Source organism: Erithacus rubecula (genome assembly GCF_903797595.1).
Source record: "Erithacus rubecula genome assembly, contig: scaffold_149_arrow_ctg1, whole genome shotgun sequence".
Taxonomy (NCBI): Eukaryota; Metazoa; Chordata; class Aves; order Passeriformes; family Muscicapidae; genus Erithacus; species Erithacus rubecula.
In genome coordinates, this window is record NW_027636152.1 from 156,487 (window position 1) to 169,415 (window position 12,929).

The window sequence follows — 12,929 nt, forward strand, 5'->3', positions numbered from 1 at the left end:
CCGCCCTCCGGCGCTCATCGCCCCCTGGCGGAGGCGCGGGAACAAACAGAGTCGTGGCCGGGGCTTCGCGTTTATTGGCCCCGCCCCCTCCGCCCCGCCCCCGCCTCCAGCTCCGCGGGCTCCGCCCCCTCCGCTCCCGGTGTCCGGTGCCCGCTCTCCGCTCCCGGTGGTGTCCTGGTCAGCGCGGCCCTAGCGCCCGCAGCAGGCGCGGGAAGTTGGGGGTGCCCCAGCCGGTGACCGGGTCCCAGGAGGGGGTAGCGCAGAAGCCCTGGCCCTGCACGGTGCCGTCCAGGCAGGACAGGTGGCAGCCTTGGATCACCTGTGGGGACCAGCCTCAGCACGGGGGCTCGGGGACCACCCCCAAATGCCGAGACAGCGACCTCCAAGGCACGGGAACCCCGGGGTACAGGAACCAGCTGGGACAGGATACCATGGGCACACCTGACACAGCCTCTGGGAACCAGGGACAGCCAACCCCAGCACTTCTGAAACAGGAAATCCCAGGGCACAGGGGCCCCCAGACATCTGTAACGGGGACCCCACAATGCCCCCTGCCCGGGGACCCCTCAGGACAGTGGCAATGTGGGACAGAACACTCAGCTGGTCCCTCGGACCTCTGCAGTCACTGGAAGCCGCTGCCCTGGCCACACAAGGGGACCAGGCCCACAAAGCTCACGTAGTCCACGAGGATGCCCCAGGACATCACTCCCATGGAAAGGTCACGGGAAACAGAGGACACTCCTCCCACGGGAAGGCCACTGTGACTCTCTCCTGCCCCTCAGCAGAACACTGCTGGCACTGCCCCAGGCACGGCTCTGGGAGCAGGAGCCCCAGGACAGCCCAAGGACAGCCCCAGGACAGCCACCTCAGCCCCCACCCCAGCCCTTGGAGCACACACGGCCTTCCCAGCCCAATGGACAGGCCCAGCCCAGGCCTCAGCCCAACACTTCAGGACACCCAAAGTCCCCTCAGCCCAGCAGAGCCCCTCCAGCCCCCATTGCCTGCCTCACTCACATCATAGAACGCATCACCGAGCCCTTGCTTCTGCAGCTGGTAGAGCGCAGGGTTGAGGAAGCCCAGGGGTGGCAGCCCCCGCTGCAGGCGCCGGTCGTTGATCAGTGCCACCATGCCTGCCACCACCGGCGTGGATGCCTGCGTGGGCACAACCCCTCAGCCCAGGACCCCCACCATCCCGCAGGGCAGCAGGGGGTGAGCTCCTTACCGAGGTCCCTGACACCCAGGGCAGTGGGATGCGGTTTGTCACCACCCAGTAGTTGTCGGAGAGCGCAGCCAGGTCAGGGTAGGCGCGGCCGCTGCTGTTGTAGTAGGAGCTGGGTGGCAGCTTCGAGGCCGAGCGCAGGAAACTCTTAACAGCAGCGGCCTGGGGACGGCACGGCACGGCCCACGGTCACCCCCACAGCCCACTGTCACCCCTCACCCTGCAGCCCCCAGCCTGCCACAGCTGTCCCTCACCTGGTACTCAGGCATGGGGAAGACGTTGCTGAAGCCACCCCCGCTGATGTAATCCGTCACCTCCTCTGTCACCAGGAAGGGGTTCTTGAAGGACGTGCCACCTACAGTGGTGACGTAGGGGCTGGGGAAACAGGGGGACGCTGCAGGTGGGCACACAGCTGCCTGGGCCTCGGCTGCCACCAAGAGCCCCCTCTGCCACCACAACCTTGCCTCCCAAACTGAACCAACCCCCAGGAGCTGCACAGCCTGCAGCTCTGGGGTCCGTAAGGGTGCTGGTGAGGACCCTCAGGTGACCCTCCGGGGGCTCAGGCCCCAATGGGGCCAGGGCTGGCAGTGCCCCCCCAGATCTGTGTCGACCCCTTGCACCCAGCTTCCTCCCTCACCCACCTGGAGGCCGGGAAGCTGGGCCGGAATGTGTGGTTCCCACTGTGCACCCGCCGACACCCGGCGCCGTCGTCACCTGCCGACACACGGACAGATGACAGGTGACAGCAGCGCCCCAGCCAGCCCTTCCACAGCCCCGCTCCGTGCTCGGCGCTCAGGCTCTGCCACGCCAGGCCCCGGCCACACCTGAGGCAAACAGGATGGTGAGGCCACGGGCTGCCGCCTTCATGAACTCGGTGTTGACGCGCTCCATGTAGGCGTAGGACAGGCTGTCCTCGTCGTCCCCGTAGCTCACCGAGTGCACCCAGGGCAGCGCTGACATGTTGCTGAGCAGCAGCAGCCAGGCCAGGAAGGGCTCCTGGCTCTCGTGGCGCCCTGGCAAGGACATCAGGGATGAAGGGACATGAGGGATAGCTCCAGCACCAGGAGTCCTGCCTCAGCAGCACCAGCACCCTCCTGTGCCATACAGCCCCGGGTGCTCCTTCCCGTGGGCCATGGAGTCACAGCACATCCCCCCCGGAGCTCTGGGAGCTCATCCCGGGGTTCCTCACATTGCAAGGCACCAAGCTTCAGCTCAGCCCATGGGGTTGGCAAGAGGGTCAACCTTACCCCAGGACAGGGGGCTACATTCACACCCCTCTCCAAGACTCTGCCCCAAGGCTGCAGCCACGTGGGCACCTGTGGACCCAGCGGGGCCTCAGCCCCTCCTCTGGCAGCAGATCCCAGCAGAGTGGCACATGTGCCACCTCCACACATTCCACCTGCACTTGCCTAGGTCCCTCCCTGCCCTCCAGCCCTCTCCACTGGGAGGGGAACAGAGACCCAGCCACCCCCTCACTCTCGGTTGCCCATGTCACTGTCCCTGCTCCCTTCCCACACCAGTAATTGTGTGGGGGCAGAGGGAAGGGCAGTGCTGGGCTGCTGTCACTGTCACCGTCAGGGACGGCTACTGTCCCTGTAGCACTCACCTGCTCAGCCAGTTCCCAGTCTGGGACAGGGACATTGCCCCTAGCACTGCACCCTGTTTGGCAACTTGTTTGGCTGTTTGGCAACTTGTTTTCCCAATTTCCCTCACTCTCCCTCATGTGCTCCACTGCAAGACCCGTGGGTGGGAGCTCAGCACCAGCAAGGCTGGAAAACCCCATCCATGGGAGGAGAGCTGTATCCTCCTTCATGGGAGCTGGGCAGGCAGCTGCTCCACATGGTGCCAGGAACAAAATCCCTGCTTCAGGATACTCTGGATGCTGAGGGTTCACACGGTTCAAAGTCACTACACAAAGCAGGAGGGACATCCCTAGGAGCTGGGAATCCAGGGCCTGCTCTGACTTGGGGAAGCACACAGGGTGCACTCTCACAGCAGCTGGGAAAGCAGCTGGAGCTGTACTACAGCCAGAGAGCAGCCCCACAAGCTCTCCCCTCACTCCTTTGAGCACTCTCCTGTTTCATCCCTGCCCCTCACACCTCCAAGCGCTCCCTTCCCGCCTGGGGCACTCTCTTCACCTCTCCAGGCACTCCCCTCCTCCCTCTGGGTGCTTCCCCTGCCCCTAAGGGCTCTTCCCCAGTACCTGCATTGCTGAAGACCCAGGTGGAGACGTTGGCACCCGTGCTCATGATGTACTCCACGTCCAGGCTGGCCTCCAGCCCAGCTTTGCCATGGCCCTGGCGCCCCACCACCCGGTCCACCTGCGTGCGGTGGGCAAAGCCACTGCCAAAGAGCTGCATGAACTCAGCCAGGTCAGCTTGGTGGAAGTACTGCTCGAGAAACTGTGGGACACAAAGAGACAGACTGTTTTCTCTTGAAAAAACGAGGTAGCATTTTGATCCTGACCTAGAAAATTGTGCAGCACAGGTCTGTGCAACACCAGGTACTCCCAGCAGTCACCGAGGGACACACAGGACCAATCCCCAGGACTGCCACAGCACACAGCCTCTGACCCAGACAGCTGTTACCTGTGCACAGGCCTGGCTGTTGTTGGACAGGAGCCCCACGTCCCCCCCTGTCATGTTGTATCTCTGGCGCAGGACGGCCGGTGTCACGCCCAGGTGGAACGACGCTCCCGCCAGCTGTGGGTCCTTGCTGGCCCCGGCTCTGCTGACTGCCTTGCGCTCCACGGGGAACCGGTGCATCCCACCCACTGCAGCACAGCCCGGGGACGGGAGAAGCCATCAGGGCCAGAGTCCAGGAAGGCAGCACAGAGCCCTTAGGCTCTCCATCACTGTCCCCATGTCTGCATGGGCAGGCAAACAGCAGGGCTTGGAGACCCCAGCCCTGCAGCCCTGGCCCAAGGGAACATCCTCCTCAGCCTTCCCACAGCCTCAGCTTGGCACCCCCTGCACCTTCTGTGGGACAGTCACTGGATCCCATGTAACAGGGACCTGCAAGAGGGAGGTTTGTCCACCCAGAAGCAGCTGCACCTGAGCTCCACAGCCTCACCTCCCCCAGGTGGGACGTACCGAAGTCCAGGTGCTGCGCGAGCTCTGCAGGGACAGTGTAGGGCAGGGGGGACCGCACCAGGCTGCGCTGGCCCTGCATGTACCGGTGAAACTCAGCCCCAGGGAGCAGGCGCTCAGCCACGCTGCAACACAGGGACAGCCACCGTGGGGTGGGACAGGACTAGGACACAGGGACAGCCATCCAAGGACAGGGCTGGGAGGGACAACCACTATGGAGCGGGACTGGACTAAGACACCTGAACAGCCACCACAGGATGGGACAGTAGTGAGACACAGAGAAAGCCACCACAGGACCACCAGAGTCGGTTCCAGCTCTCAGGGCTCACCTTGCAGGCAGGTAACACTCCAGAAAGTCAAGGGTGGTGACACTCCGGCAGTCCTCTACACCATGGCCTTGCAGCCACTTCAGAACTGTCATCAGCGTGGCTGGGGAAGGCTGGACCAAGTCCCTCACCTGCTCCAGGGACAGGTACTGCCCTGGGAGGCACAGAGGAGTTAGATCCCCTCCCAGGCCGCGGGGGTTGCGGTGCCCCAGGGAGTGGCCGTTACCGTATTGCGGGGACTGGGGGTCCGAGACAGCCTGGACGAGGCGGGCGAGGCGGGCAGCGCCGCGCTGCCGCAGGGCGAAGGTCAGCTGCACTGGGTGCCCAGGATCCACACGGCCGGCGTGGGCCCAGCCGGGGGGCACGCTGCAGGGAGGGCGGTGAGCGGGGCCAGCACCGGCGCCCCGGCCCGGCCCGACCCATCGCCCCGGACCTACCGGAACGGCTGGTCCCGCTCCAGCGCCAGCGCCAGCCCCGGGGCGCAGCTCCAGGCGGCCGCACACAGCGCCAGCACGGCGGCGATCCCCCAGCACCTGCAACGGGCTCAGGGGAGCGCTCAAGGGGCACTGGCACAGCCGCGGGAACCGGGACTGACCCCCGAAGCCCCGCTCCCGGGGAGCCCCGTGACGGGAGAACGCTGACCAACCGCTCCCGGCTCTGGGGAGCCCCGCCGGAGTCCCCCGAGCCCCAGCACCGGGGAGCCAGTCTGACCCTGCTGCCCTGCCACGGGGGAGCCGCACCGGCCCCGCGAGCCCTCATGGCCGGGGAGCCCCGCCTGACCCTCCGGTCCCCGGTCCCACCACCACCACCTGGGAGCCCCATCGGACACCCGAGCCCCCCGTCACCCGGGAGCCCGGCCGGACCCCTGAGTCCCTCCCGCGCCATTCCCCGCCGAGCTGTCCCCGTGCCGCCACGACCCCGCTCCCTGCCCGTTACCCCCGCGCCATGCCGCCCTGCCGCCCGGTCACGGTGTGCGTGCCGCGTGACTCCCACCACGTGGGGACACCAAAACAGCGGTCACGTGCTCGCTGCTCAGGCGGTGGGCGGGGCTGGAGCTGTGGGGTGGGCCCGGAGCGGAACCGGGAGCGGAACCGTGAACGGAACCGGGTACTGGAGCTCTGGGCTCGGCACCGGCTGCGCCTCTCGGCCTCCTCGTCAGCGGGGCGGGCTCCGGGCCCGGTTCCCCGTGGGGGATTCCGTCCCTGCCTGCCGGCAGCCCAGAGAGGCGGCTCGGACACGGCCGCCGCTCTCTCGGTGCGGGCGTGTTCGCGGCGGGATGGATCGGACCGGGATCGGACGGGGCTCGGTGCAGGGCCGGGCACCCGGGGCTGGAGGCTGGCCAGGGGTCCGTACGGGGCTGACGGTCCCAGACTGCTGCGGGCGGGAGGAGAGGCCCCTGCAGGGCGGGGGTCCCTGGCCGGGTCCCGGGCAGGAGATACACAAAGATTAGCGACTATTAGCGACCATCAGCTCCAGAAATCACCCCTCCATAGGAAACCAAACATGCAACTACGCAACTGGGACCAATGAACCAGGGAAATTCTAGGTGCTTTGGCTGTATAAGATAGTGAAAAATCTAGTAAAATTCGTGTGTCATGGAATCGCTTTCTCTGCACAACCTGGACGTGTGGATGAATTATTTCTGTTGCATATCCCCGCCAGAACAAATCCTGCCCAGAATAAATCCAATGCCTTTATCTCTAACCACTAAAGATGTTGTTGAAGAGGGGTTTTTTTGTTTTGTTTTGTTTTTCCTATTCAGTTTTCAGTGATAAGCCAAATCACACGGCACATTCCACGGCTCCAGCAGTTCCCAGCTGTTTTCCTGCTTCTGCAGATCGGGGGTCCAGGCCAAGAAGAGCCAGGCAATAGGAAAACCACCTGCCTGGCCCTGGCTGCACTTCCCCCGCACCGGAGCCGTGCCAGAGGTGCCTGTTCCTGCTGCCCCTGCTCCGCCCCACCAGCTGCCCTGGCCTGGCAGCCCTGGCCTCCTGCTGGCCACAGACAGGGGGAACCAGCCACCCTGGCCCCAGCAGGGGCTGGGGTGCTGTGGGGACTGCATGCCCCATGTCCAGTTTGGGAACGGACTCTTTAAGTGGGATGGGATTTGCGGGGGATGATGTCCTGGACCCGTCTGGACAGCCGGGATAAGGTGGTGGACAGAGCTAATCATGTTAATGAGCATCTGCTGCTGCTCTGGTGCCTGGGAGGTCAGGGAGGCTCCCGGCTGGAGCCCTGCTCTCGAGTCCCTGCCGCGGACAGCTGGATCTCCCGAGGACAGTGGCACTGAGGGCAGCCTGCTGGTGCCAGCGTGCCCACTGTGCCCCAGCAGGGGAGCTGAAGGGGTCAGCATGGGGGACAAAGGAGCAGAGGGGAGCACATGAACACCATCAGGGAGGGGGTGGCCCCAACTGTGCTGGCTTCTGCTTTCCCCTGCAGTGCGAGCATGCAGGGTTGGGCATGCCCTGGGGGCTGTGCAGGACTCGCTGGGGTGTTGGAATCTGAGAGCTGAGGACAGGGGACTAAACAGGTTGGTTTGGGCAGCAACAAAAAATGGTAAAGCAGGGAAGGCAGGATGGAAGTGGCTGGTCACTGCGTGGGTCTGGCCACGTCTAACACCTGACAGCTGCACAGTCACTCCTGGTTCTCAAAGTCTGTAACTGTTTCCCAGGGCTGGGGGTTCACTGTTTGGTGAAGGGGGGCACATGTGGCCTCAGGTCACAGCCGAGACCAGCGAAGAGCCTTACGTGTATGTCTGTGTCATCCAACATGGATAAACAGAGCCAACGCTACTGGGCAGACTGGTGGGATCACCAGAGCACTGGGGATCCCAGTGCCTGAGATGAGGCTGTGGCTTGGGGAACTTTCATGTCCACGTGTTCTCAGTGGGGATCCTGGGAATGTGAAGTACCTGCTGGGCAGACAGTGTGTCCAGGCGTGCCTGCAGCAGCTCTGGGTCCCTGCACAGCCCTCACCAGAGGGCTCACCGAGGGCAGCAGAAGGGGATGGGCTGCCTGTGGCATGTGGGAGCAGCTGTGTGCACATGTGAGGACATCTTCCCAGCTGTGTTTGCACGTATGCCTGTATGAAAACATAGTCAGCCTTGCAGCCTGAGTATGGCACACCCAGGGCCATGGTCCTGCTGCAGCTCCAGTGGCCTTGCAGAAGGACTTGGCAGGATGCAGCCGAGGGTGGGGGTGCCAGAGCCTGGCCAGGCCAACGTGAGCCCCCCCGTGGTGCAGGGTCAGTACCTCCCCTTCCCCACCAGTCCCATGGGAACATGGTGCCAGCCTGGCATGAGCCCACGGCAGCAGGAACGGGGCTGTGTCTGTACAAATGTGTGGTTTATTAAGGCATTTTTTGAGACGTTGGCACTTGGGTTCAGGCTGCACTGGGTGCCCGTGCGCGGCCGTGGCAGCGCTGGTACATGCAGCTCCACGAGACACAATACAAAAGGTACAAACGAGTAAAAACAGGAATTGTAGTACACTGTGTAAAAATAAATAACTGGGGCTCAGTGACCCCAGCCCAAAGCAGGGTGCATGTGTCTGACCCTTCCTGTGGCGTGCCAGGGTGACCCATCTGTGTCCCCATCCCAGATGTGCAGTGGAGCTGCGCTGTGTGGGCAGCTGGGGCAGCACAGGTCCAGGGGGCATGGGGCACCCCAGCATGGGACTGGGGGGCACTGGGTAGCCCTAGAGTGCTCCCAGGGGGCTGGGGGACACAGGGCAGACCCAGAGTGCCTCCACGGGGGCTGGGGAGGACAATGTGTCCCCACAATGCTTGTGAGCAGGACAGAGAGGGGTGGGGTGCCCACCCCAACAGCTTTTGTGGGCTGTCCCTGTGCCACAGTAGAACTGTCTTCCCCTCCCAGGGCACCTCAGGCCCTGTGGGTCCCCGGCAGGGTGGACATGGCCCTGTGTTCCCTTGGTGCCCCTGTCCACTGTTGCAGATCCCTAGTCCCCTGTCACTGCCATGTGCCCAGGACAGCACCTGGACCCACTGGCACGCGCCAGGACCCCACGGCACAAGGGGGTGAGGGGCTGACTATGACAGATGGAGCTGCAGCCACAGATGGGAAATGGGGAGGACGGGGCAGAAAGTGAGCATTGTCTGCTGTGACAACACCTGTGGGGCTGGGGCTGCAGCCACACCGCAGACATGCTGGGTCTGGGGAAAGTGTGATGGGAAGGAGTGTCCCCCGGCTCTGCTCAGGCATGGGGTGTCCTCCCTGAGCCCCAAATACACTCTTGACCAGAATGGGCATTCAGGGCTGCCATGGGGCACCCCATGCTGTTCCAGCCCATCGCTGTGCAGCCATGGCCAGTGGGAATCAGAGCCTCCAGGACACTGGGGCTGCCCGTGAGCCGAGGGCTGGGAAGGGCTGTGCTGGGGGCTGAGCGTTGCCGCGAGTGGCGCTGCCTGTGTGGCTGCTGTGCACAGTGCTGGGGGGAGACGGGACCGGCCCCCACTGCAGGGGCTCACAACATGCATAGTGGGGACGCAGAGCAGCCCCGCACAGGGGGCTGGGGCCAGGGCCAGGGGGTTCTGGCACCGTGACCAGGTTCTGGAGGTGGCCCAGACGTCTGGGGAACAGCCATGTCGAAGGGAAGGCCGGATGCCCAGTGTCACCACTGTGGCTGTAAGAGAATGTGCTGGGTGATGTGGTTTTTTGGAGTACCACCCCCCCACCTGTGGCCCCTGCAGCTGCAGGCTGCCTGCTGGGCCTGAGGTTTGTGTGGGTCACAGCAGCCATCACTGCTGCTCCTGGGGCTGGGCTTCCCTGTCAGCTCTCCCAGTACCACTGTGCTGTCCATACCTGGGCACTGTCCCTGCCTGGGATCCCTGCCCAGACAGGCACCTGGTCCCAGGAACAGCATTCCCATGCTGAGCACAGAAGATGCCTCCCGCCCAGGACTGCAGGAACCATCCTGAAGCTCTGGGCAGGAGATTCCCTGGATGTGTCACCTGCAGCAGTGGGTAGTGAAAGGGCTGGAGAGACCTCAAAGGCTCTCCTGTCCCCACTCAGCCACAGACAGGCAGCAAGACGTGGGCATTGCTGCATTCTGCTGCAGCCAGCCCGGTGAGTGTCCCCTCCCGGCCAGGGGCAGGTTCACTCCCACAGGCAGCATCTGTGCCCTGGGGCATCGCGCCATGCCCCGGGACACCACCCTGAGCCACGGGGCAATGTACCCTGCCCTGGGAGCTCCTAGGGTCCCTACGGAGGGCTCAGGCTCCTCCTGCACCTGGGATGCCGCATGGCCCCCAGAGCTGGGTGGGGCAGGGTCTGGGCCTGCAGCCCCTGGCCCAGCACCCCTCAGCTCCCGGCCACTCCCCGAGCACCGAGTACCGTGAAGCACCATTCTGCCCAGCGCCACTCTGAGCAGCACGTGGATCATCACCCCGGGGTGCCAGCACTGGGGTCAGCAGTCCATAGGGCACCGGCCAGCACAGGGTCTGCCAAGCTGTGGGGAGGGACAGGGGTGACAGCCCCCAAGGGCACCCGCGGTCCCTGGGGGCCCAGGCCAGGCAGAGCACTGGGAGGGGGATGAGCACCCATTTTAGCAGCCCTGGGCTGGGCCCCGCTCCAGCCCCATGGCTGCGGGCTGGGGCAGAGGAGTCCGGGGGGCCCAGCTCTAAATCCTGAGCTCGGCCTCCTCAGGCGGCTCCAGCGAGTGCTCAGCGCTGGATAGTGGAGGCGGATGTCCCTGTGAGATGCCGAAGGGCGAGACCACAGGGGAGCGGGCGGCCAGCGGGGACAGTGATGGGGAGAAGCTGGGCGACATGGCGGAGGACGAAATGGAACCCTCGTGGCTGATGGGCGAGCGGCGCAGGGAGGATGGGTGCGGGAAGGTCCTGCCTGGTGGCGGCTTGGGGGGCACAGACTTAGCACCTGGGTGGGCCACCGAGGTGATGAGGGGCGGGGGGTCGATGCGGGGCTTGGGCTCCGCCTTGGGCTTGGCCGGGAAGGGCTTGCGCAGGGAGCTCTCATCCTTGAGGCGGGCGATCTCCGTGAAGACGCTGGCCAGTGGCTGGAACTGGGGACACCAGTTCAGCAGGTAATCCCAGTTGTAGCTGCCACGGAGCTCCTCATCGCTGGCCACGATGGCGGTGAGTGAGCCCTCCACGGAGGGCTTGCCATCCTCGGGGAAGGCGTAGTCCTGGGGCTGCGAGGAGACGCTGAGGCCGCAGCGGACACCCAGGAAGGCGCTGCCCCCCCGTCCTCACGGTACAGCTGCAGGGGCGGCCCTGGCAGCAGCAGCCCAGAGCCCTTCTTGCTCTTGAACCACTGGGTGCTCTCCAACGCAGCTGGCTCACAGGAGATATCGGAGAGCTGGTCGGCATCCTGCTGGATGCCAGAGTCAGGGCCGCGGGCGGCGATGTGCTCCTGCATGGAGGCTGTGATGCTGGCCACGCGCGGGTACTCGTTGATCATCCGTATCTCGTCGTCCTCGGCGGCTTCAGCAGAGCCACGGCCGCTGGAATGCGAGGGGTCCAGCGAGCCGCCCCGTGTGTAGGGCCCTGCCGGCTCGGCCCCGTAGCCCGGCAGTGCCTGGTGGTAGATGTGCTCAGCCCCGGGCAAGGCTGGCTCCTCACGGCCCAGCTTCTGCAGGGACCCGCTCTGTGCACGGGCCAGTGCCCCCTCCCCCTTCCGCCTTCTTGTGGTCCCGGCGCTGCCGGGAGCGCACCAGCGCCAGCACGATGGCCACGGCGGCCAGCACCACCACGACGCCCAGCGAGGCGGCCACAGCCACCAGCAGCAGGTTGAGGTCGGGTGCCAGGCCAAAGGAGGTGTGCGTGACGTCAATGGTGACCTGCGCAGAGGCCACCCGGGAAGCAGGCAGGGGGCTGCGTGCCTGCACCTCCAGGCTCATCTCCCGTGGCTCCCTCTTGGCGCGCCCAGCCCCGCCTTGGGGCTGGCTGTCCACACGCAGGTAGATGGAGCCCGTGGTCTGGTTGATGGCAAAGTATGGTGAGGGCTTTGCCAGGGTGTACAGCACAACACCGTCAGCCCCCTCATCCTCATCGGTGGCCAGCACTTGCCCAATGCTCTGCCCTTTGCGCGCGCCCTCAGGCACCTCGAAGTTGAAGGAGGGGCTCAGGAAGATGGGATCATACTCGTCTTCTCCCGTCACCAGCACCCGCACAGTCACAGTGGCCGAGGCGTTGCCAGCGTCGGTGGCCCGAACCAGGAGCTGGAATGCTTTGGCTCGCTCGTAGTCAAAGGTCAGGCGGGAGCGCAGCTCCCCAGAGCTCCCATTGACAGCAAAGGCATCCCGGCCATCCCCCGTGGTGGGATCCCCTGCTGCCTGCTCCAGCACCACGTACCGCAGCTCCCCAAAGGCGCCGGTGTCGGCGTCAACAGCGCGCAGCGTGGTGACCAGCGTGCCGGGTGGCAAGTTCTCCCGGATGCTGGCGCTCAGCACCTCCACTGGGAAGTACGGCTTATTGTCGTTGATGTCCTTCACCTCGATGGCCACAGGGACCAGCGCAAAGTGCCCACCTGGTGTGTCCGTGGCCCGCACCACCAGCGTGTGCAGCGCCTGGGACTCCCGATCCAGTGGCCGCGCCAGGCTCAGGGCCCCTGTGCTCTCGTGAAGCTGGAACAGCCCGTGCTGGTCACCGGAGCTGATGGTGTAGTGAACGTGGCCACGGGGCCCGGAGTCGGCGTCGTGGGCTGCCACGCGCAGCAGCTCAGTGCCGGGCAGCGCGGCCTCGCTCACCGCGGCGCGGTACTCGGCGCGCGAGAACACGGGCGCGTTGTCGTTGACGTCCTGCACGGTGATGAGCACGGGCACGGTGGCACTGCGCTGCGGCAGGCCCCGGTCCGAGGCTGCCACCGTCAAGTTGTACACTGGGATGGCCTCGAAGTCCAGGGACTCCACGAGCACCAGGGCTCCCTGCGTGCGGAGCTGGCCCCCGGCCCGGGACACCCGGCTCTCCACCTGGAAGGCGTTGCCACCGTTCCCACTGACGATGGTGTAGTCAAAGCCAGCATTCTCCCGGGACAGGTCGGCGTCACCTGCCTCCAGCGTTAGCACAGTGGTGCCTGGGCGCAGGTCCTCGGGGACAGTGGCGTTGTAGCATGGCTCCTGGAAGCGGGGGCTGTGGTCATTAACATCCAGAACCTGCAGCTGCACTGTGGCCCAGGATGAGAGGCTGGGAGAGCCGTGGTCACGGGCCTCCACCACCAGGTCCAGGGTGGGCTGGCTGGCATTGAACTCCACCTGCCGGGTGGTGAAGAGTGTCCCTGTGGAGCAGAAAGCCAGGGTCAGCATGGGAACCAGCGGGAAG

The 12,929-nt window shown here is 65.1% G+C and overlaps 2 protein-coding genes across 2 annotated transcripts in view; both read right to left on the minus strand.

The window, feature by feature from the left end:
* Positions 1–58: 58 nt before the first annotated feature.
* Positions 59–5,622, minus strand: TPP1 (tripeptidyl peptidase 1). Its single transcript, XM_079332093.1, has 13 exons — positions 5,571–5,622; positions 5,072–5,167; positions 4,861–5,000; positions 4,638–4,788; positions 4,312–4,433; positions 3,808–3,992; positions 3,423–3,621; positions 2,044–2,232; positions 1,861–1,933; positions 1,474–1,594; positions 1,223–1,381; positions 1,015–1,152; positions 59–319 (listed from the first exon to the last, which is right to left on the minus strand). The coding sequence occupies exons 1-13, from the start codon at positions 5,579–5,581 to the stop codon at positions 179–181; spliced, it is 1,725 nt and encodes a 574-aa protein (XP_079188219.1). The 5' UTR covers positions 5,582–5,622; the 3' UTR covers positions 59–178.
* Positions 5,623–9,459: 3,837 nt separating this feature from the next.
* Positions 9,460–12,929, minus strand: part of DCHS1 (dachsous cadherin-related 1) — a 43,235-nt gene continuing 39,765 nt past the window's right edge. The window contains 3 exon segments of the mRNA XM_079332085.1: positions 9,460–10,848; positions 10,851–11,271; positions 11,273–12,885. Of these exon segments, the coding sequence (XP_079188211.1) occupies positions 10,271–10,848; positions 10,851–11,271; positions 11,273–12,885 (2,612 nt within the window). The 3' untranslated portion in view covers positions 9,460–10,270.